This window comes from Carettochelys insculpta, chromosome 3 (assembly GCF_033958435.1).
Source record: "Carettochelys insculpta isolate YL-2023 chromosome 3, ASM3395843v1, whole genome shotgun sequence".
Lineage (NCBI taxonomy): Eukaryota > Metazoa > Chordata > Testudines > Carettochelyidae > Carettochelys > Carettochelys insculpta.
In genome coordinates, this window is record NC_134139.1 from 60,889,431 (window position 1) to 60,912,673 (window position 23,243).

The 23,243-nt window shown below is 39.3% G+C and overlaps 1 protein-coding gene across 13 annotated transcripts in view; it reads left to right on the forward strand.

The window, feature by feature from the left end:
- Nucleotides 1-23,243, forward strand: part of ESRRG (estrogen related receptor gamma) — a 506,336-nt gene that overhangs the window by 473,342 nt on the left and 9,751 nt on the right. For all 13 annotated transcript variants that reach the window (XM_074989955.1, XM_074989953.1, XM_074989961.1 and 10 more), the window contains one exon: nt 15,633-15,902. In XM_074989955.1, coding sequence (XP_074846056.1) covers nt 15,633-15,902 — 270 coding nt within the window. The remainder of the gene's footprint in view (nt 1-15,632; nt 15,903-23,243) is intronic.

A 23,243-nucleotide genomic window follows, 5' to 3' on the forward strand; every position in this document is an offset into this window, starting at 1 on the left:
TAAAATGAGTAGGGGCTTGGAACAGGTCTCCTATGAGGAGAGGCTAAAAAGATTGGGACTTCTCAGTTTAGAAAAGAGGGGACATAATAGAGGTATATAAAATCATGAGAGTTGTGGAGGGGGTGAATAAAGAGAAGTTATTTACTTGTGCCCATAATACAAAAACAAGAGGACACCAAATGAAGTTAACGGGTAGCAGGTTTAAAACTCATAAAAGAAAGTTCTTCTTCACTAAGCGCATAGTTAACCTGTGGAACTCCTTGCCAGAGGAGACTGTGAAGGCGAGGACTATAACAGAATTGAAGAAAGAGCTAGATAAATTCATGGAGTTTAGGTCCATAAAAGGCTATTAGTCAAGGGTAGGAATGGTGTTCCTGGCCTCTGATTTTTAGAGGCTGGAGATGGATGGCAGGAGACAAATCGCTTGATCATTGTCTTTGGTCCACCCCCTCTAGGGCACCTGGCACTGGCCACTGTTGGCAGACAGGCTACTGGGCTGGATGGATCTTTGGTCTGACCCAGTATGGACAGTCTTATGTTCTTATATATTCTAACATTTTATGCCAGATTTTTTTTCCTTTCATTTTGTCCATTGAGAATGGTTATGATGCTTCCAAACACAGTACAGGAATAGCTCAATTCACACCATGCACAAGGAATACTGTCCACATATAGATTTTCAATAAACATGTTAACAGCGTACACTGGTCCTTAATAGACCATATATCAAGGATCTCCAACTTTTATGCTGAAAGGATCAAAATCACACATCTCCTCCCTTCCCTAGTCTTGCAGACCAGATGCTCTAACTGTGGGAATCATCTCTCAGATTTAAAGATGTTTGATTATACTATTATGTTGTCCTTATAATTCAGATGGATTGTCTTTCAAAAAAAAAACCACTTGGTAATGAAACAGGCCAAGAAGGCAAAATTACCAAGAGATGATCCCTTCTTATCTCAATAGCTTTCAGAGTGCTATGCTTATTTAATGAAATCAAGTACTCAAACAACACCACCGACTCAATTATGTCACTTTTATGTGTGAGTAACACAGAATTCTCACCTCTGTTCTTTCAGAGTTAGTCACCTCAAGCAACAGAATGTGGTATATCCCTGACAGTCAACATGATGCATGATTTCATGGCCTTGTGCAGACAAAGAAAGTCCTGATGCAATGATATTGAAACTCTAGCCAGCGTTCATCTCTCCAACACCTATTTCTTTTTTCACTCTATCCATTTTCTGGGGCCATCAGTTCTTCCATTTTAGGAACATGGGACTTGCCAGACTGGATGAGATTGGTTTTGTAGTCCAACATCCTATCACCAGCAGTGTCACTACCTGAGGCTTCAGGGTGAGGTGCAAAATCCCCACAGGAGGCAGGCGTGTGATCATCTGTCTTCATGAAGGTCTCAACCTAATTCTTAATGGTTAGAGATTCGTTTAAACTATGAAGTGTGTGTGTTAAAGATAGATGGGCTATGTCTACATGGCGAGATTGTTTTGAAATATTTTACACAATTTGCATTATGCAAATTGCATAAATTATTTCAAAATACCTTATTCCAAACTTGAGGCTGTCCGGATGGCATCAAATTTCACAATAAGGGGCTCTTCCAAAGCTTCTGTTACTCCTTGTCTGAAGAGGGGTACCAGAACCGGAATAACATGCCTGAAATAGGAGTGGTATTTCAGGCACTGTGAAAAGCCCTGGTGCTGCTATTTCAGGACACCTTTGTATAGGGAGACAGGTGTGCCTGCCATAAGGACACCGTTCCTGTCTGCCTTTCTTCTGGTTTGTTTCTTTCTTTTTAACCATTAATATGGCACAACTGCCAAGACTGGAGTTGAACAGTAGTGGGTACTCTAGAAGGAATATAATTTGTCATATTGGCATTCCTAAACTTGTGCATAGTCTTCATCATGGTAGGGCAGAAATACTGCCTCTCGCTTTTTTTTCCCCCCTCTCCATAGCGTAGTCATACAGACAGCATTTACCTTCCTGCTAGCCATAAAATAATTCCATTCCTGTAATCTTTATTAAGTGCCTGGATTAAAAGGACCAAAGTCCTAATATCAATCCTATACCAGGGTCCTTTATACAAAAACAGGTAATTCTTGTAACTAAGCCTGCTACTTATTTCTTCAACGTCCCCTTAATTTTTTCTCTCAAATTGAAGAATGAAGTTGTCTAGGATTGTGTTTCTCAGCCTTTTTTGATATCAGGGACCAGCTTGTTAACTTCTTAAACTATATCATGGAGATTTTAGGGACTGACATTGGTCACTGAGAAACACTGAGGTAGGAAGATGTTTATTGAGGATAAGTTTGTCAAGGAAGGTCTTGCACCTTACTCTGAAGCCCCAGATACTGATGGTGCTGGTGATAGGATATTAGACTACCACAATGATCTGGTCCAGTCTGGCAAGTCCCATGTTCCTAAAATGGAAGAAATGATGGCCTCAGAAGATGAAAAAAGAAATAAGTGTTGGAGAGATGGACACTGGCTAGACAGCAGCTTCATTACTCCCTAAAGAGAGAGCTTAAAATCTAAGTAAATCTCAGAACCAATTTTCCAAATCCCTGTAAAAATTAAATTATATTTGTTTTTCTTGATAGAAGGAATTTAACTGAATAAATTTTTAAACGTATAAGATGAAGAAGACTGTAATTTACAAACTTGTTGGCTTGAAATTCTCCCTTTAGGTGTGTGTTAATTTGTGCATTTAAATTCCTTTCTTCAAATTCTACAGAAGATTAATGTAGCATCTTGTGTGTCTCAGAAAAATGTACACACACACACACCCCCCTTACCTCTACTGTCTACCACTATTGTTTTCTACAGCAGTGAAGCTTTCAACAAAGGTTTTGCATCTTGAAGAAATCAAACAAATTCCAAATTGAAAAAGAGAGCCACAGAAGGTTGCTTTCATGCAAGCAGCCCAGCCAGCTTTCCCAAGTGCCTCATCCTCTCCCCTCTGTCATCCTGAGGCAATGTGCCTGCATTTGTGTGTAGATTTATAGTTTATCTTTATCTAAGGCTTCATCTGTAGGTAGCTATTATAGCCGCCTTGCCTGGATATTGTTTGGGCCTGATAGATCTGTCTGTAGTTCATCAAAGGGGAGCTGAGTGGCTAAAAGCCATTGGGTCCAGCTGAGGATGAAATACGAGCCATCAGCCTTGGTAATGGCTGTAAAATTTCATAATTACACGGCCTTTATTACATTGCATAATGATCCTGAAGCAGTATGGAACAATTAATTAAGATTTTCAACCATGGCTCTTTCAGAAATTAAAAGGTGCTAGTGGCTGAGAAATGGGGAAGCGTCTTGTCCTAAAAGCATTAGGGATGCTTAAGAAGTACTTCCTGAGTACTTAAAGAAAAAGAAAGGAAGGAGAAGAAAAAGAGAAGGATCAACTAGTTAGGAAACTAATAACAAGGTCATTCTCTCTACTTCTCTGTGACATTTTAAAGTGAAACCTAGCTCTAAAACTCTTAAAAAGAGACACCATTAAGCTTTTTTCCTTTTTGTAAAAATACTAGTTGTTTACTTGTTTGAACCATTACTTGCATTTTTACATGTTCAGCTCTATACACTTTTTAAATAAATGAATGCCATGAAAGGGAACAGCTATTTAATAGCTACAGTGTCCTGACCAAATATTTTCTTTTATGTGCTTTCTCATATTGGGGCATACAGAAATTCATTCAAGTTCTTTACAGGATGGACATTCCCAGGGAAGACTTTTTTCTTTTAAAAACTGTTTTCATGTTTGTTTCCTTTCTTTTCATTTTGGTAGTGGAGTGAGTCAGTTTTAATATATGTATTCTCTTTTTCAAAATTTTGACCTCAGACCTGCTAAGGAGTAATTAGATTTAGTAGGGTATTTCAAGAATAACTCAGTATCCTCTGCTGTAAATACTGTAGGGCAGAGTGAAATTTAAAAAAAAAAATCTATCTTGAAAAGCAGGTGAGAGACAGAGAGAGAGAGAGAGAAAGAGGCACATAACCTGTTGTAATTAGTTTAGTTTCTGGCAACAGTTTCAAAGGCCAGCATATTGTTATCTGGATAAGCCAGTGTTCTTTGTGCTAATTCTAATAAAAGTAATGTAAAGATAGCAAAAATAAACCCAGAATTTTTTGTGTTCAGTCAAACTTTTGTGAGATCATTTGACAGGAAGGAAACTCTGTTTTTAAAAAGTGCCATTTGTTTCCTTTCCTCCCTCCCCGCTCTTTTGTTTTATGTAAAACTGTCAGATATTGCCCACTTTGAGTATCATTGTTTTAAACTGACCAGTCATCAGGTAATGTCTTACCTTGCTAAATATTTCACATGAGGCTAAGGTTTCCCTTGGGCATCTCTAACAATAAACTTTCCCCAGAAAATTTGGAAGGATTATGTGTTTCAAGGAACTGCTTGCTTGGAGTAAATTTGCTTGTTGAGTCATTTATTCTCTTAATAGGAATTTTCTGATCTGCTGTCATTCTTGTTCACACACTGGGTGTCACTGCCTCTAAAACACTTGTCATTCTTTAATGGAAACAAAGTAGTCATTGCAGGCAGAGCTGCAATGTCATTCCACTACCCCTTGCTGTGTCGGCAATAGTGAAAATGACAGAGTGGCTCTCAGTAGGGGTAATTAAAATGTAAATATTGATATTTTATTATTTGAAATTACTTTCCAGTGCGGCATTTAATATCTCTCCATCTGTGCGGCTCTGTTTAGCGGTCACTTTAGTGTAGCTCTGGGATGCCAAGCAGCGGCTTGATCCCCGTTATGTCAAAATGCTTGTTGCTGCTTAATTTTGATATCTAATTAAGTGGAAAAGTACAGTCCACACTGTAATCCATGGCATCTTAACCAGCTGCTTGGGTATATTTAGAATTAATCTCCACTATGGAATCATCCTAATGTATGCAATTAAGAATCTGCCGATGGCTAATTAGGTGTATTAGAATCAGGCAGCTTTTTTCTTTCTTTATTATTTGGACTGTTACAGACTTAAGACACTCTGCCTTCAGACACAGTCTTAATGATACATATATGCTCTGTGAGGGCAAGTGAAAGATCTACATTCAGACAAGAGGGGTGGTACCAGGCTTCCTCTTTTTCTCATTCCCTTCTGTGTCCCCTGTGAACAAGGCAAATGCAAATATTATTTGAAACACTCAGGGCCACCGTGATCTTAAGGAAAGATACTAACCAGTAGAAAAGCAAAAACCAGGTGTGGAAAAGGCAGGAGGCAGAATGCCATGATGTGACTTTTTGTAAGGGGGGTGAGGAGTACATTCATCAGAGATTTTTACAGCCCTGATAAGTTTTTATTTCTGTACACTGAACGGAAAGATTTTTACACATAGCTGTCACAGCTTAGGCAAGCTTAATTTATGTACATTGATTGCATTGTAAGCATAGCCATCTCTGTATGCTAATACATTCCAACACTGGCTTCATATTAACCTGATTGGGCGATTCTTAGGAATTTGATTTTGTCAGCTGGAAAGATGGAGGGACTGGTTACTTCCCTAGAGAAGTGAAGGCCAGAGAACAACAACCTAGCACTGTTTGAGACAAAGCAGACCCAATAGCAAAGACCCAAACAGACCCAATGTTGGTAAAGTGTAGCTCATCTTACATGTACGCAATTCCCCCTCCCCTTCTAACAGTTATAATCTGATTATGAAAATGACCAAAAAGGCAAACAATAAACCACTAAGAAATTCAGAGAAGAGGATTTTCATGCCACCTTCAATTCGGCCTGTCATGCCCAGACGTGGCAGCACACTTGAAGTGCCATGATCCCTAATTATTTTCCGACCCTGCAATATGTGCAAATCTGTTGACTCTAGGAAGGTGTAAGAAGCTTTAATTCTGAATATTCTCATTTTTGTTGGCTGTCTATTGAGTTTGGGACCATTGTGATGCTAACTGAGGCAATACAAAAATCTCCAGAAGATGACTTGTGTTATTCTTGTTTTGTCACTTTTATCAATCTTTTTCTTTATATTCTTTTTAGGAAAATTTTGAGAGGAAGAATGTGAGACTAAAGACCTTTATAATTTCAGAGATTACACAACAGGTCAGGCACCAGTGTATTTGCTTTGTCCCATACTGCAGGCAGAACCTCTCTATTCCAGCACTCTCTGGTCTAGCAACATCTGTGGTCTGGAATGATTTTTGTTAGCCAGATGTCCACTTATCATGGGTGTGGCCAAGCTCCCTGTGGTCCCATAAAGTTTGTTTACAGCCAGCAGTCCTGGATCTCAGTGTTCTGTGCTGTTATTTAACTATAATTTACCTCTCAATGTCCTCTAAGAGCCCAGTAAGCAGTGGAAGTGTTGATAATGTGCAAGACAATATTGCCCTCCGCATGGTTTGGCAAATTCTCCAATTCAGCATTTGTCAGATCCTGAGGGTGACAGACTGGAGAGAGTCAACCTGTATGTTGGGTTACTCTGGCAGGTCTGTTTGAAGGAAGTCAGAATTACCCTGTCCCCATGTTCATTCAACACATGCTGAGGCTATGAACAAGGGAGACTGCTCTGGCTCTCCTTTGTGCGTATCTGGTGGATTTTTCTGTTTTGTTTTGCTTTTGTTTTTGTTTTCTATTTGTGTCAGAAGGGCAATGGCAAAGCTTCTTCAATCTTAACAGAAGTGTGTGACATGATCCTTGCGTATTGTCGGACTAAAATCAGCCCTAAATGAGTGGGATGTGTGAGCGTGTAGTTTAATCCAGGCTAATTAAAAGCTATATAAAATGTTTCATTAAATCCTTGTGGAAAGTACATACACAGTAACTGCTTTTCCGCATTAAGCAAATTGGCCATTTTATGGGCTGAATTTTCAACCCAGCTTCTAATTTTGCACCTGTAATTTTGTCACTTGTAAGCACAAATGTTAAAATGTTGATGTCAACATAATTCCTAGGCACAAATGACATTTTTGCAAATCTCTTAGTAAAATTCTAAGGCTGTGGCCACACTTGGCCAAGACTTCGAAATGGTCATGCTAATGGCCAAATTGAAGAATACTAATGAGGCCCTTAAATGAATTTTCAGCATCTCATTAGCATGCTGCTGGCCACGGCACTTCGAAAGTGCTGCTTTCGAGCACGCATGGCTTGGCTACACAGGGGTCCTCTTTGAAAGGACCCCGCACATTTTGAAATCCCTTTATTCCTATCAACTGACCCCCATGTAGCTGAGCCATGCACTTTCAAAAGTGGCACTTTCAAAGTGCCATGTCTGACAGCATGCTAATGAGACTCTGAATATTCATTTCAGCACCTCATTAGTATTCTTCAGTTTGGCCATTAGCATGACCATTTTGAAGTTTTGTCCAAGTGTGGCCACAGCCTAATACTTGTATCCACCAATGGTTGAAGGAAAAAGAGTGCAAAATGAGTTTGTGTTTGAAAATGTGGGCCTTTTATACAGTAGACTTGCCTAAAACAATCAGCCCCATAAATATGTCTGCTCCTTTCTGTCTGGTGCAAATGCCTGAATCAGAAGATTAACAATCTCAGGCTGTCCGGGATTGTTTAGAGAAGCAAGTTCCATTGAACAGTTTCTGCCCTTGAGTCACACCTGTTGATATGCTGGCACTATTATGGTAGCAAGGGCACACAAAATGATCATAGTTGCAGCAGCTTTACGTAGATAGAAGACACTATTTCACGTAGCTGGCACCCAATGATGCAAATTTTAATTTTAAGCAAACAAATCAGACAGAGCATATTGGTATACTAAAAACCAACCCAGGACTCTACAAGTTAGGATTACGCTCCTTCCAGAGACCTCAACTGTAATGATCCACCTTGTACTACTCACCTGAGTTTTAAGGCCATTCCATTAGCAATATCTCAAAGCTAAAATCACCAACCAAAGTGTTTTCACGTACCATCCAGAAAGTAAGAAGGAAAAAGAATCTCTTTCTTTACTGTTCTATTTCCTTGTTTTCAAAGCACCTAAAGATGAAACAACATGTATGTATTAGACCTGATTCTTATTTCACTTTATGCTAGTATAAATCAGTCATAATCCTGTTTCAAATCTTTATTAGTCCAGTTGGTGACGCAGTCTAAGAGGAGAATCAGGCTCTTTCATTGTTTGAATCTGTTTCTTTTTTCTTATATTTTTGAGATTGAAATATTAGGATAGTGTGAAATCACAGGGGAAAGAAATAGATTTCAATGCTGCAAGCTTTGTGTGTGTGGAAAGGGAGTTCAACACACAGAGGGCGGGCTTACCAAATCTGTCCCCAAGCAACTATGGCTAACTTGTTTCATCTAATGGGTCACATTACTAAATGTTAGTCACAGAAAAGGCGAGTGTGGAGTCAGTTAAAAGGGCCGTTCCTGTAGCACTTTGGAGTAGTTATGGTGCTGGTAGTCTTACAAAGAAACTTCAAGAGCCAGTGCTTAACGGAAACTAGCAAGAAACTGAAAGATGAGTAAATGTGAACGCTTTTCTTTCTGGGACATAAATCTGATTTAAACTACTACATGCTGGAGAGCTGCAATATGTGACATGAGGAATGCAACCTTTTTTATGGAAAGAAATTATACTTTGAAATTGTTCCTCTGTAGAACTATTATGTAAGATTTGATAGAGAGTAGTAGACAAAACTGAAATATTTCTAACTGGCATTTAAATTACATTAACACCTTCTTGTACAGCCTGAGTGAAAGGTCATGCTAGACAAGCAGCATCTTCACTGTTTGTAAATGTCTAATTTGCTGCTTTTAAATTGCTGTGAACCTCACTTACTTAGTCCTGCTGAATGAATCCAGTGTTGCAAATACTTCTGACAAGTGAATATTTGCTTAGTGAGAATCCATTGTTGTTAATGGATTGAGATGGACACACAGTGTGAATGCAATTTTATTGCCAACTCGTGTATCTGCTATTGTTTCAGTGAGATGAAGGTAGTGTTGTGATAAAAGCCCAGGATTTCTCAATTTAATGCTTGGCACTTGCCATCCTATCAGTAGGGTTTAGTCAACGGTGCTTATGGTCAGCATTTTTCTGTGTTATAAAATAAAATGAATTAATATTTTATAAGAACTTACATAAACAGATAAAAATATAGACACATTTAAATAAGAAATGGTAAAATGAACAAGACTGGCCCAAGACAGTATTAGACTCTGTAGATGCGTGGGAGCCCTTGGTAGGTGACTCAAATTAGCCCCTGGACACACTTGTTGTGAAATCTGTCTACTGTCCTTGCCACTATGACAAAACTAACATATGGTAGTCAGACAGCATAGCTTCTAAGCTAAGTGATTAGATGGAGGGTGTTGTCAGACAAGGGTCTGGGTTTATAGATGCAGAAACCTGTTTTTCCGTCAGTGCACCTCTTTTCCCCATTGTATTTATGAGTAAGAAGCTCAATTTATCCCCCCCGTAGCAAAGCATCAATGGGACAACCTCACCATTTTATCTCACCTAGCTCTGTGCAAAAGTGATGGGGCCAAATGCAAGTGAAAGAGAACTTTGGTCCATAAAACTAAAAAACTAATTCCTAAATTTAAAACATTTCTGTGCCATTTCAAATTTGTCAAGAAAGGCAGGATGAAGTCTGTCTTTATGCTTATGATCTTGACTTACACTTTTGCACTTTAGCTTTATGTGCTTTTTTGTCTGAGTCTTACTGTGGTGCCATATGGGGCTGCTCACCTTCAATAGTTGGAGTATGTCTTGCAGACTGCCATGAAGCAAACAGTGATGACAGATGTTTCCAAGTTGAGATACCAAAGAGAGACTTGTACTGTTGGGACCCAAATTCAGCCCAACTGTGATGAGATTTAGGACTTTGCAAGTCAGTAGAGTCATATCAATCTATCAGGAAACAATTTTTGCCTATAATCTATAAAATATATTGGTGACTATGTGGTAACAGGGTGAAACTACTGCAGCAACATTTGGTGATCTGCTTAAGACCGAGATATTTATAGGTTTTGGAATTCCTCTAAATAAAATGAGTTAAATTTGTGATATTTAAAAATGGGGTTAAATGAACTGGACTGGGATTATGCAATTCAGGAGCCCAGAAATCGGGGAACCATTTACCCTAAAGAACTGCTCTTTTGGGGATTTCTACAATGGGAAGAGAACCATTTTATGTTGGAGTCAGTGCAACATAGGCACTTTTCATCAACTGCCCTAGTCCTGTCTATGTGCAATGTGCAGCAGATAAATTGCTTCTGGGTCCTCTGCCAGGGTTTACGTGCGTGGGAGTCAGAGGGTGAGCCTAGGCAAGTACTGAATGCATGTGAAAAGGAGAAAGGACAATAGTCCTACAGTAACACATCTGGAAATATATTAGGCCAGATTCTGATTTCAAAATGAAGCAGAGCTCCTGCTGATTTACAATGGTGCAACAGAGACAAAAATGTGGACCATTGTTGACTATTTGTATCCCAAGCCAAGCATGTCAAACCATGTTCTCTTCCATGTTGGAAACAAGCTAGATAAATAAGCCACTGCATTTAAACCTGCATTCAGCCAATGGTGAAAATGCATCTTTTTTTTAAATGAGAAAATAGCACTGAATAATCCAGTACAAACACAACATTTAGAAGGAAGTTAATCTATCAAAATTCAAAGTAAATAATTTAAAAATCCAAACTCTGATATTTCAACTGTGGAAATATATTGAATTTGCAACACCCTAGTGAACATGTCATTTTAAAGTACAGCTTTCATTATAAAAATGTAAATGAAGATATTTGAAGTATAATACATTGTAAACTAGAGGAATATTTTGCTCACAGATTCAGTGAACACAGAAACAAACAGTGAAGTAAAAGGGACCAGATTATCAGTAAACATCGGCAACTTCCAGATTTCTCAGTTTTTTGGTGTCCACTAAACATTTCCTGGCTTAGAAACAAATAATATTGATACAATAAATCCAGTTTAAGGGTTGAAGAAAGAGTAGCCTGGGTTAGGCATCAAATGCTTAATGCTGAAAATAATGGCCGAGATAACTAGACATTCTTTCTGTAAAAGAGTTCTCATAGCGTTATGTATATGTTACAGCTCTTGCTTTGGCACTTGACCATCTGCAGCTGCTTTACTCTAGCCCCTAATGAGTTAGTGTCCATGAAGTCCATCTTAATGAAGTAGAGGAAAGGGGCTACAGGAATATAAAAGATTTACTCTGCTTAGCATGGAGCGGTGTGCGATGTGAAAGCAAGTGGTGCATATGCCGATATTTGAAGAACGCAATGGATTAAAAAGCCCCATTTAAAAGACTTAAAATCTGTATGTAACCATGGGTTAGAACTCCTACTGCTGAGTAGAGTGTAGTTCAGCTTCTTGGGAATGGAAGCGCACATAATAAAACACTAAGGCCTTTGTTACCTGTTTATTCCTCACTTCCTCTAAGCATTGGGTTTATTGGAATGTGAAAGGAAAAATCAAGTATATGCTAAGTTGCTCAATCAACCTTCTCTCAATGCACACTTAGTGATCTCAGTGAATCATTATGGCATAATTACAGTTTGAGAGTGATATACTGTGTGCGTTGAAAAGTCACTGTTTTGAGAGGGAGAAACATTACATTCTCCCTCCCCCAAAATACTGTAACCAGCAAATCAATGCCATTGCGAACTGATATTATGAGACACCCTGTAGATTTACAGTGCTTGCACTCAGCTATATAAAAATGGCACTGAAAAGAATGCCTAGCAGGGGTTAAATTCATATGCCTGCACTGCAGCCTATTTCTGTCAACACTCAGTTCAGGAAATAAACATTTATACTTTCTGAAATGAAAGTGTATTTTTGAAGACTAGCCGTCAGATATTTTTTGCCCTTCACACTTTCAAATGCTTAGCCTTTTTTGTAAGTTGACTGCAAAGTGCATCAGTTTGCCAGGCCAAAAAAAAAAAAAATCTTGACAAGTGCCCATGGCATCATTGTCAAGCACATGAGCGTCTAGTAGAAGATGGCAGGAGGGTTGGCACAAAACATGCTTCCTTCAAGCTTATTACCTCAGGGGTACCTGACTCTTGAGAAGCTTTTCAATCCGTCCAAATGACATTATTCCAGACTGTCATCGGGTTTATTTGGAGCACACTGTATTACAGATAAACATGCTGTTTAACTGCAGGTCAAGGTACAGAGTCATTCAGCTAGCAAATGCCTGAGATACATTAAATGGCACTGACTCAGAGAAGGAGATGAAGAGAGATCAAAGTTGTCACCAATATGCATGGAATGGTCCAAGCAGGGAAGGAGGGAGGAAAAGTACCACAGCATAAGTGCCTTTTAAAAAGCTGTAATACAGCTGAACATTTTAAACTATGACCTGTCAAACACCAGGGATTAAAGACCCACGCAACACACTATAAAAAGTCCAGCAACACAACCATAAGGCAGCCTCTTACATCTATTTGAAAAGCATTCACCATTATGAATTACAAGCCTGTAACTCATCCTGAGAGCTGTACATGTATTTATTGGGGATTTATTTTCAAATAATTTCATTTTAAATAGAAAATAGTCACTTGTGACAAAACAGGGTTAATATCCTTCTCTGTATGGGATTAATTATTATTTGGGATATTAGTTTAGCTTAGTATTGCTAATGAAACAATCTGTTTACCATTACTTTTGTTAATAACACTGATGCTGTCACTATATGTAGATATTAGGTACAATTAAAATATATTTTCATCAAAATGTTCCTATATTTGTAAATATAAGGCCCAATTTTGGAGCTTCTGCTGAAAATTTAGAACAAATCTTGGTCCTGGTTGGTTCATTGAAATAGGAGCTGGAATGTAAGCAGAGCATGCTCATGTGAGTAAGGCTTGTAGGATCAGGACCAAAGTATGATGAGATAAAGGAATTAGGGATCTCAGCCATTTTAAAAAGGTCTCATCATGTAGATGCGTACCTGTTAACCCCTTCACTGGACTTCACTGAATGCCAGCGAAAGGCCAATTGTATTGTTCTATACACATGATGTATGCTTTCAAATATTCCAGGGGGGAAAAAAAAACCCACCCCTCTGTTGGTTAGGAACTATAAGATGGGACTTTACATTCCTGTAAAGGTTGTCCTTAAGAGTTAAAATATGTTTTCACTGCACAGAGTTTCAAGCAAGAGCTAGTTTTTAATAGAGGAGAAAATGTGCGTGCATATTTGTTTTGTTAGTAATGAGTAAGATTTTTGTGATTCCATTGTTCAATTTCTTTATGATACAATAATTTGCGTAACTATTTCCACATTTCCTGGGAAATAATCTATATCCTATCAGCAGAAGATGCATTCTTCACAAATACAGCTCACAACATCACAGGCAGTATCCTCATTTTCTCCATGGAAGTTGTATGTGGTTTTCTTTAACTATTACACATGATAAACGTAGTTTTGAGAGACACTGTAATTTGTGAAAACTCTTGTACAAAAGTAGGCACGTAAATGAAAGAAGGAAGTTTAGAGCTGGAGAAAAATAGCAAGGAGACGAATTGCAAGTGAAACTTCTTTTTGTAATAGAAACTAATTTTATTGCCTTTTGCTTAATTAAACGCCTCAGAAGTGTGTGAAACATTGTTATGGCTGAAAAATTGTTAATTTGTAAATCACAGGGACAAAAGGGCTCTACTGCAACTTTAAAGTTTCCATGCACGTAAATGTCAATAGAGTGCCTTCTCCATCATCAGCACTAAATTCACATTGATGCCTCTTTTCTTCTCTGTATTGATCCTTCCATGAGAACGTAGATTTGTATCTGTTAATTAATGCGTCCTGAAACAGCGTTTGTATTAATCAGGCAGATAAGAAAAATTGGATGCCTGCACCCTCATGACAACCGTAAAAGTGCTGGCCCTGATAAAATCGTGGATGGACCTCAATAAAAAAGTTCCTCCTTCCACTCAATAAACTAATCATCTTGCTTTTAATTATTCGGCAGAAAGATGTGTGGAGATTGGAGAATGTGTAAATCTATTTACTAACAGCAGTGTCTGGAAGCGAGAATAGGGCTGTCACAGGACGATGCTGCAGGCTACATTCTCTGTCCATCTGCTACTGCAGAAAAAACTGTTTCTTGAGAGAAGGGAAAGGAACAGAAACGTGGAAGCTAATTGAAAGCGTACATTCCTTCTAATGACATTTCAGATAATTATTTCTTCTCCTTTTCCCTCTTATTTATATTAATCACAGATGTGTCATTCTCGATTTTCACCTCTTTGAGGTTCTTACTGCTTGCTCAGTTTTTGTTGGATTTGTTTTGAAGATCCGGGCACAAAAGGCAGTATGAAAATATGTAAACAAGGGGCGGGGGGTGTGACAGGAGCAGTCACTTTTGTTTTTCAGATTTTATGGATGCTGGCTGCTTTAGATGCATTAATAAAGAAGTGTAACAGGTTCATTGCTAATTTGCAGCAGATGCCTGTGTAAATATGCCAGTTCATGCTATATTCTCACTGGAATGTAAATGCAGAGTTTCAAAACAGGAGGGAAATACATTAAAGTATACTTGAATGACAAAAAGACTGTTCTTGGAGCAGCAACCCTGTCAAAGAACATGTAAGCAGCTCCATAAACAACTATATGAAAGCTTCAGACATGTCTTAAGACCCCCTTAAGAAAAGCTTGACTAATCCCCTTTGATGATTTTATTAAGTACTTGTAGCAGATAGTGCCAACTGGCAAACTACTACATTTCACCAATGGGCCAGGAAATCACTTCCTCTCCCATATTGTTCTGTAGTTCCTAATATGATTGGGGATATTACCAGTTTAATATAATAAATTAGCAGCTGCTGTAAACATGAGCTTGAAAAGGAAAGATGGTAAAGATGTTTGACCTTAGTGATCTTATTAGTAAAGACGGCAGAAAAAAATAAAGCCAGCAAAACTTAAATTCATTAAGAAGCATTATTAAATTTTTCTCCCTCCCTCTCAAAAATGATGGTGTGATTACTATTCACTTGGCACTTTAATGTGCCATCCTGTTATTTCAGCAATTGTAGTAGAAGCAGAAGCTGTTACAGAAGTAATTAGCGTCTATTATGAAGAGGGTAGGCCTTACATCTCTTTCTGTAGAGGTTGAAGTTCAAAGCATTCTTTGCTCATTGTGATAATCACCTTAATTCTATTAAGGCACAAAATCTTTCCTCTTTTTTAAAAAAAAAAAAAAAAAAAGTTTGGCTTTTTTTTTCCGAAAACATGCTCCTTGTTTTAAAGGGGGTCTCTGAAGAAATTAGTGCATTCTCTTTATAGCAGTGATGAACAGAGGTAAGCTTCTGCCAATAAAAGCCCTTTGAATCTAGATTTTTTATTAGCTAACTTCTTAGATCCCATCAGATCAGAGCTTCATAGCAGTAGATTTTAGAATGTTTCTACTGAGAAGAGAAGATGCAAACCATTTTATGTTGCTGTTTATAACTCAGAATTAATATAATGCCTAAAGAAATGGCATACAAATTCCGGCTTACTTTTAACGTTTATCTTGATTAGAAATTCTTTAATTTTATGCTGATTGATCTTGTGGGGGTGGTGTGAGGGGTATCCACATATGTATTGATTCATAACTTATGTAAAAGGGAACGTTGTAATGCAGAGTTATGGTGCCTTTGAACTAACTGCCCTTTTTTGCTGTTCAGGATTCTCCACTTTGTCTCTGGCTGACCAGATGAGCCTTCTACAGAGTGCTTGGATGGAGATTTTGATTCTGGGTGTAGTGTACCGATCACTTTCTTTTGAGGATGAGCTTGTGTATGCTGAAGATTATATTATGGATGAAGACCAGTCCAAATTAGCAGGCCTTCTTGACCTCAACAATGCCATCCTGCAGCTGGTAAAGAAATACAAGAGCATGAAGTTGGAGAAAGAAGAGTTTGTCACCCTCAAAGCTATAGCGCTTGCTAATTCAGGTTGGCAGTTTGTCACAATGGTTGCTACATATTTTTTCATGTCCCTTCTTTCCCAGAGTATTTTGTGCGTGGTTGTTCTAAGCAATGTTTCGTAATAAGTAATTCTTAATTAGATCTTAAGTTACTATGGCTCTTATGTGGAAAGACTAAATACAAGACAGTTCAAATGAAGGGATCTCTTTAAAGTTTTAAGCCATTGTGGAACATACTCCTAATGCAGTAAAGAATAATACACAGGATAATTTGTAAGGTATTACATAAGCAGAGATCTTTTCAAATGAATATTGACATTGTTCTACTAAATCCATTTTATATTTCAGATAAGACTAATCATTTCACTTAAAATGAATAGAATGGATGGGTGCATGACTATGCACTATATGATTTCCTTAAATACAGCTATTAAATATGCTGGCAAAGTGAACTCAGAGTTAGATGCTGTGGGGGTAGGAGGGGTTTGGCGGGGGAATCCCTGTTTCGTTTTATAAGGGATACACTTTATCATATGAATCTCCGATATTATGGTAACATTTCACTAAAAGGTATTATCGGTCTGGAAGGGGTTAAGATTTGCAAGAAGTATTTTTCCCTCTAAATTTGAATATAAAAGTGCTGAAGCAGTGAACAGTGTCTGATAAGTAAAAATCGTTTGTGCTTTGTTGTTTTTCCTTTTGTGTCTCCCTAATGCTTTATTATGGTCTTAAGTCCCTTTTATCATTTGCATAAAGTTCAGGATAGATCCCTCTTTAATGACGTGCCGATCATTAGATACCTGTGTGTCAATAACGTGCTCTGATGCTATGTACCATTGACAGTCACACCGTGCCCCTCCATCTGCTTTTGTTTTGACCCTATCTTTGAACTTTATCTTGGTTGCTGGCCAGTAGTTTTCCCTTTAATTACAAGAAGGAAACTGTCAATAAAATCTGTTAAATGGGATGCAATGAGTGGCTTGAATGGGCGGACGGCTATTTGTTCAAATTCTGCAGCATTCAAGGTATTGACAGTTTGTTTTCTGGGGCCATATGTGACGATCAATCTCAGGCTGGGCTCAGCCGCGCTGAAAAATGAAAAACCAGATTGCTTTTGCTTACTTGTGGATGACGACTTGTGATTTGGCGCGGTCCTAGTGAGATGAGACCTTCTGCCCAAATTGCCCCCCTGAGAGTCAGAATGCGTGACTGTTTTTAGAAATAATTTTTTAATTGATTTTGTAATTAACAGTTCATCTACAATATTGATGCATGAATCCTCGGATTGATAGAAGGGAAATTGTTTTCAACAATGAAGTTGTACTTTTGTATTTGTCTGTGTAATGGTATTTAGTATTTTTCATTTTTAATTGGAAAAATAGTTCAAGAAAAGCAAAACCAAAACACCATTTGTTTCTTTTGTAAAATAGCTTTCATCACCCCCTCATTTAATCTTCTTAATTTGTCTGTGTCCTTTTAATTTATCCTACTCAGAATGGTTTGGAGTACTATTCAGCGGTCAAAGTCTCTTTCTGTTTGTAAGATGATTTATTTTAAACAATGCTGAATATAGAGTTCAAAATACTTCACAGCTATAAGAGAGGTTTCACCCAAGATTATATTTCAAGTGCAGGACCAAAATTACTCTCTTTAGGGCTCTAAACTGAGAAGTTTTATTTATTTTTGTTATTTTGTAATTCTAAGCCTGTTTGATTCAGAAACATTCCCAAAGGGTATTCAATAAAAAGGCACGATGGGTAAAGGCATAAAATTTCATCAAAATGTTTTTAGTGGTACATGCTACATATCGTTGACCAAATTTACCTGTAGCGTAAGTTACTGCAGATCCCATCAACTTTAAGGTGAATAAATATAGTGCTGTTCACAGCGTAATGTGAATAAATATAGTGCAGTATATTAAAATTAGTGCAGTACATTAAAATTCAAAGCATTACAATTAAATCATTTCCTTGCTATATTTTAATAAAATTATATTCTGATTTGAAACTGAACTATTGTGAAAAGGATTTGAAATGTATATCAGTCACGTTACCACCAATTTGTTAACAAGATGCTTTTGTTGCTAGTACTAGGCATATTAGTTACAGAGGGCCAAAATCCTGATCCTACAAAATATTTAGCATATGAGTAGTCCCACAAATCTTTTTACTTAAACAAAGTACACATTGACATAAACAGGAGCTTTGTTTGAGTAAGAATTCAGGGTTGGATTTTTCCAGCATCAACTTCAGGAAAAAAGGAAAACCAATATCTAGTTTTAATAGGTGAGTGACACATGCAACTCAGGTAGCTAGATGTCAAACTGCTACCAATTGCTACCTCACTAATTTATAGCTCTGAACTGCACCTACAAAATTACAAGACACTACAGAAAATCAGACCACCAGAAGTAAAAGACAAGTTCTATGATGTGCTTAGTGCTGCTGTAGCGCAAATACCTGCTCGTGGACAACTGTACATCCTGGGTGACCTCAGTGCAAGAGTTGGAGCTGATTGGGCCTCATGCCCTTCCTGCTTAGGACACTTTGGTGTGGGAAAAATGAATGACAATGGACAGCGTCTCCTTGAACTGTGCGCGTACCACAATCTGTGCGTCACAAACACATTCTTCCAAACGAAGCCACAGCACAGAGTGTCGTGGAGACACCCATGCTCGAAGCACTGGCATCAACTATTTGTGGTCATCACTAGGCGTAATAACCTCAGAAACATCCTTCTGACACGCAGCTGTCATAGTGCTGACTGTGATACAGATCACTCGCTAGTTTGCTCCAAGCTCAAGCTGAGACCCAGAAGCTGTACTGCTCTAAACCTGCTGGAAGGCCCCGCATTGACGCCAGAAAGACGGCAAACTCAGAGAAAGCTGAAAAGTTCAGAGAGACCCTCCAGGAAAATCTGCGCAGCGGCCCCAGGGGCGCCGATGTGACATCCAAATGGCAACATCTGAGGGGTACAGTTTACAACACGGCCTTGTCAGTGTTTGGAAGAAAAGCTAGAAACACGAATGACTGGTTTGAAGCTAACTCAGATGAGATGATTCCAATCACTGAAAAGAAGCGTGCTGCACTCCTGGAGTACAAACGCTCACCGAGCCAGAGTACCCAGCAAGCACTTAGAGCGGCCAGAAGAACAGTACAGCAGGCAGCCAGGTGCTGTGCCAACAACCACTGGCTCCAGCTATGCAGCAGCATCCAGACCTGTGCCGACTTTGGTAATCTCAGAGGAATGTACGAGGTATGAAGAAGGCATTAGGACCCACCCAGAACAAAATGGCACCTCTGAAATCCAAATCTGGTGAAGTCATTGCTGACAAAGCCAAACAGATGGAGTGCTGGGTTGAGCACTACTCTGAGCTGTACTCATGCGACAACGTTGTGGTTGACGCAGCCCTCGATGCCATCGAGCTCCTACCAGTAATGGACGAACTGGATCAGGAACCAACTGTGGATGAACTGAAGAGAGCCATCGATAGCATTGCATCAGGAAAGGCCCCTGGTCAGGATGGTATACCACCAGAGGTAATCAAGTGTGCCACGGACACACTCCTGGAACCCCTACATGAGCTACTGTGAGGTGCTGGAGAGCGGGTGAGGTTCCACAGGATATGCGCGATGCTAACATTGTAACCTTGTGTAAGAACAAAGGAGACAGAAGCGACTGCAACAACTACCATGGAATCTCCCTCCTAAGTGTCACTGGTAAACTGTTCGATGCTGCTGTAGTGTCTCACACAGAAGACCAGCTTCAAAAACTGCTAGATCAGTTCTCCAAAGCGTGCAAGGACTTTGGGCTTGCCATCAGCCTAAAGAAGACAAACGTACTCGGTCAGGATGTTGCTGAATCCCCATCAATCAGCATTGACAACTATACGTTAGAGGTCATCCATGAGTTCGTTTACCTCGGGTCCACCATCACTGATACCCTGACATTGGACACTGAGCTAAATAGGAGGATCGGAAAAGTGGCCACAACTCTGTCCAGACTCAGCAAGAGAGTGTGGAATAACAACAAGTTGTACGCTCACACCAAAATGCAAGTCTACAGAGCCTGCATCCTCAGCACCCTCCTTTATGGCAGCGAGACTTGGACCCTGTATGCCTGCCAGGAAAAGAGGCTGAATGTCTTCCACTTGCTCTGCCTCAGGCACATCCTTGGAATATCATGGAAGGACAGCGTGACCAACACCGCCGTCCTCAAGCTAGCTGGAATCCCAACCATGCACACCCTCCTCAGGCAGCGTCGGCTCCACTGGCTTGGCCACATCCACAGGATGAATGATGGAAGGATTCCAAAAGACATCCTGTATGGTGAGCTAGCCTCTGGCAAAAGACCTCCCGGACGCCCCCAGTTGCGCTACAAAGATGTCTGCAAGAGGGACCTCAGAGAGGTAGACATCAAGCTGGACAACTCCATCTGGACCGCAGCAGATGGAGGCAGGGGTTTCACAAGGGCCTTCAGAAAGGTGAGATGAGGATCAGACAGCTAGCAGAGGAGAAGCGAGCGCACAGAAAGCACACTAAGGACTTGCCAGACACCCACCACATCTTCAAGAGATGCAGCAAGGACTGTCACTCTCATGTGGGTCTTCACAGTCACAGTAGACGCTGTAAATGAAGTCCTAAATTGAAACTATAAAGGGCGCGATTCATAGTCTACGTAGACTGAAGGATGCCTACTACACTTAGTAGTTTGGTTTTAATTTTTGGTGTTGGGGCATCTTCTTTCTTCCAGTGATTCAGTGCTATTCAGATATTTATTCTCCCAGTTTAACATTAATGGACACGTATAACTGTAGGTAGAAAAGATCCAGTACCACAAGGAACCTCACAAGTTTCATATATTTCCAGCTAACCTATCTCATCTAAAAAGAATCCCAGGTTAACTATAATGTAAATAATAGACAATAAGGGGTTTTTGGCACAGTATCTGTATTTAGTTATTTATGATTTAGTGTATAATTTCCTTGCTGGTATTCAGAGACAGAAAAAAGAGGTTTTTTTTTTTTGGTATCTTAGCCTTGATTGTACTCTGTTTTTAATAAATACTACATGCTTTTTGTGTGAACTGATCAACCTAAGGGTATGTCTACACTAGAGAGTTATTCCAGAGTTGTTATTCCAAAATAAACTTTTCTGGAATAACATGCCTACACTACAGGGAAACCCCCAGAATAGTGTGTCCACACAAAATAGAGCCTATGTCAGATTAGTGCTTCCATGAGCGCTAATCCAAAATACTATGTCTACACAGCAGCTTTATTTCAAAATAAGATATTCAGGAATAGCTTATTTCAAAATAGCCATGTCTACACATGCTCCCTCCTTTCAGAGGGGGCATGTTAATAAGGAAGTTTGGAAGATGCTAATGAGGCACCGACATGAATATACAGTGGCTCATTACCATAATGGAGGCCACGCATATTCGAAAGTGCAGGTTTCAGAATACATGCTGCCATGTAGACGAGGGGGCCTTTCGAAAGGACCTCCTGACTTCAAAAGCCCCTTCTTCCTAAAACCAAATAGAAAGAAGGGGCTTTCATAGTCATTATGCCCCTTTCAGAGGGGGCATGTGTAGACAAGGCTAATGGCCCCTGCTCCCTGTCTACACAGCCTTATTTTGAAATAGCTGTTTCAAATTAGGCACTATTCCTCGTGGAATGAAGCATATGAATTTCGAAATAAGTCAACTGCTATTCTGAAATTATTTTGAAATAACGTTTGCATTGTGTAGACATTGGCAAAGTTATTTTGAAGTAGCAGCCATTATTTTGAAATAACCTTGCTGTGTAGACGTACCTTAAGGCTGTGGCTACACTACCCCTCCCTTTTGGAAGGGACATGTAAATGCAATCATTTGAAAATGCAAATGAGGCACATATATGAATATTCAGTACCTTATTTGCATAATGTTGGCCACCCAGCCCATTGAAAGTACTGATTTCAAAATAAAGAAAAAAAAAAGTGTAGCTGGAATTCCTTTGAAAGGGTGCCCAAATTTCAAAAACACTCTTTTTCCCCAAAAAAACCCTCCTGTGTTTCCAGGTGCCTGTTCTTTTGAGAGAGCCACCGGGCAGTCCAGCTGCTCTGTTGACAGAGGGGAGCATTCTTCTGATTGGCTTTTGTGTGTGGCCACACTCTATTGACAGAGCTTTTGTCAGAAAATCTCTTCTGACAGTGACTTTTGTCAACAGATCACTGTAGTGTAACCATAGTCCTATAGTATATGCCATTGGTACCATAAAAATTTCACTATTTTGCAACAGTTCACATATCTAAGATAACACCATTGTTTCCTATGCTCTGGACAGGAGAGAAATTCTGGATTTTGGGTAGAGCTGCGTGTTAAATATTAGCAAGCTTTCTCTTTTGAATAACGACCAAAATAATTTTGCTTCTGTAATTTTCTGGATATCAGATTGTGCCTGTCCTTCTCATTTAAAGACCAACCTTTTGTGTTCGTAAGAACAGAATGGCTATGTTTACACAGGCAGCCTTTGTCGACGGAGGTCACCATTGACAGAGAAACCTTGGCAGTATCTCTGTCGACAAAACGTGTCTCCACACAAAGTGGCTCAAAAGAGCAAGCTGCTCTGTCAACAAAGAGCAGCTGGACTGCCCTGCCATTTGCCGATAAAACAACTGACCAGAAGCGCTGCAAACGGGGCTGCTTGAGGAACCAGAAGCCCTCTCTGTTGACAGCAGTGTCTACACAGCCACTCTTTTGACAAAAGAGAGTCGACAGAGGCATTACACCTTATTGGGGAGAGGTATAACACTATGTGCTGAACAGCTGAGTTTTGTCGACAAACTCTTGACAGAGCATCTTAGCCGTGTAGATGCTTGGTGAGTTTTGTCAACACGCATCCAGTTTTGTCGACAGAGGCTACCCATGTAGACACAGCCAATATGTATAATGTCTGGGAAGAGTCTTTAGTTTATAGAGCAGCATAACACATAATCATTTGCATATTTTGTGCATGCATTTCAGTCCTTGGTGCAGGCATGATTCCAATAATTCTTTTTTGACTTGCAGCACTTGCTATAACGTTCGTCTAAATTAACAGCTTAGTTTTAAGTATCTGGCTTGATTTAATAATAGTTAATTCACTCATGCTTTAATTCCAGAGAGGAGACTTACTGTTCGTATTTGTCCTATTCATATCCCTGTTCCTTTCTTTTTCTTCATTTCTTTCCCAAGCACACATAAAGATGGAGAGGTCCCTTAAATGGCTGCAAGAAAATTCCCTGTGTTCAACTGTACATTGCTCAGTGGAAACAATCTGGTACAACTGAGCACTTTGTTTACTCCCAGAGAAAACCAATTTTGGACATTTAACAAAATATGCATG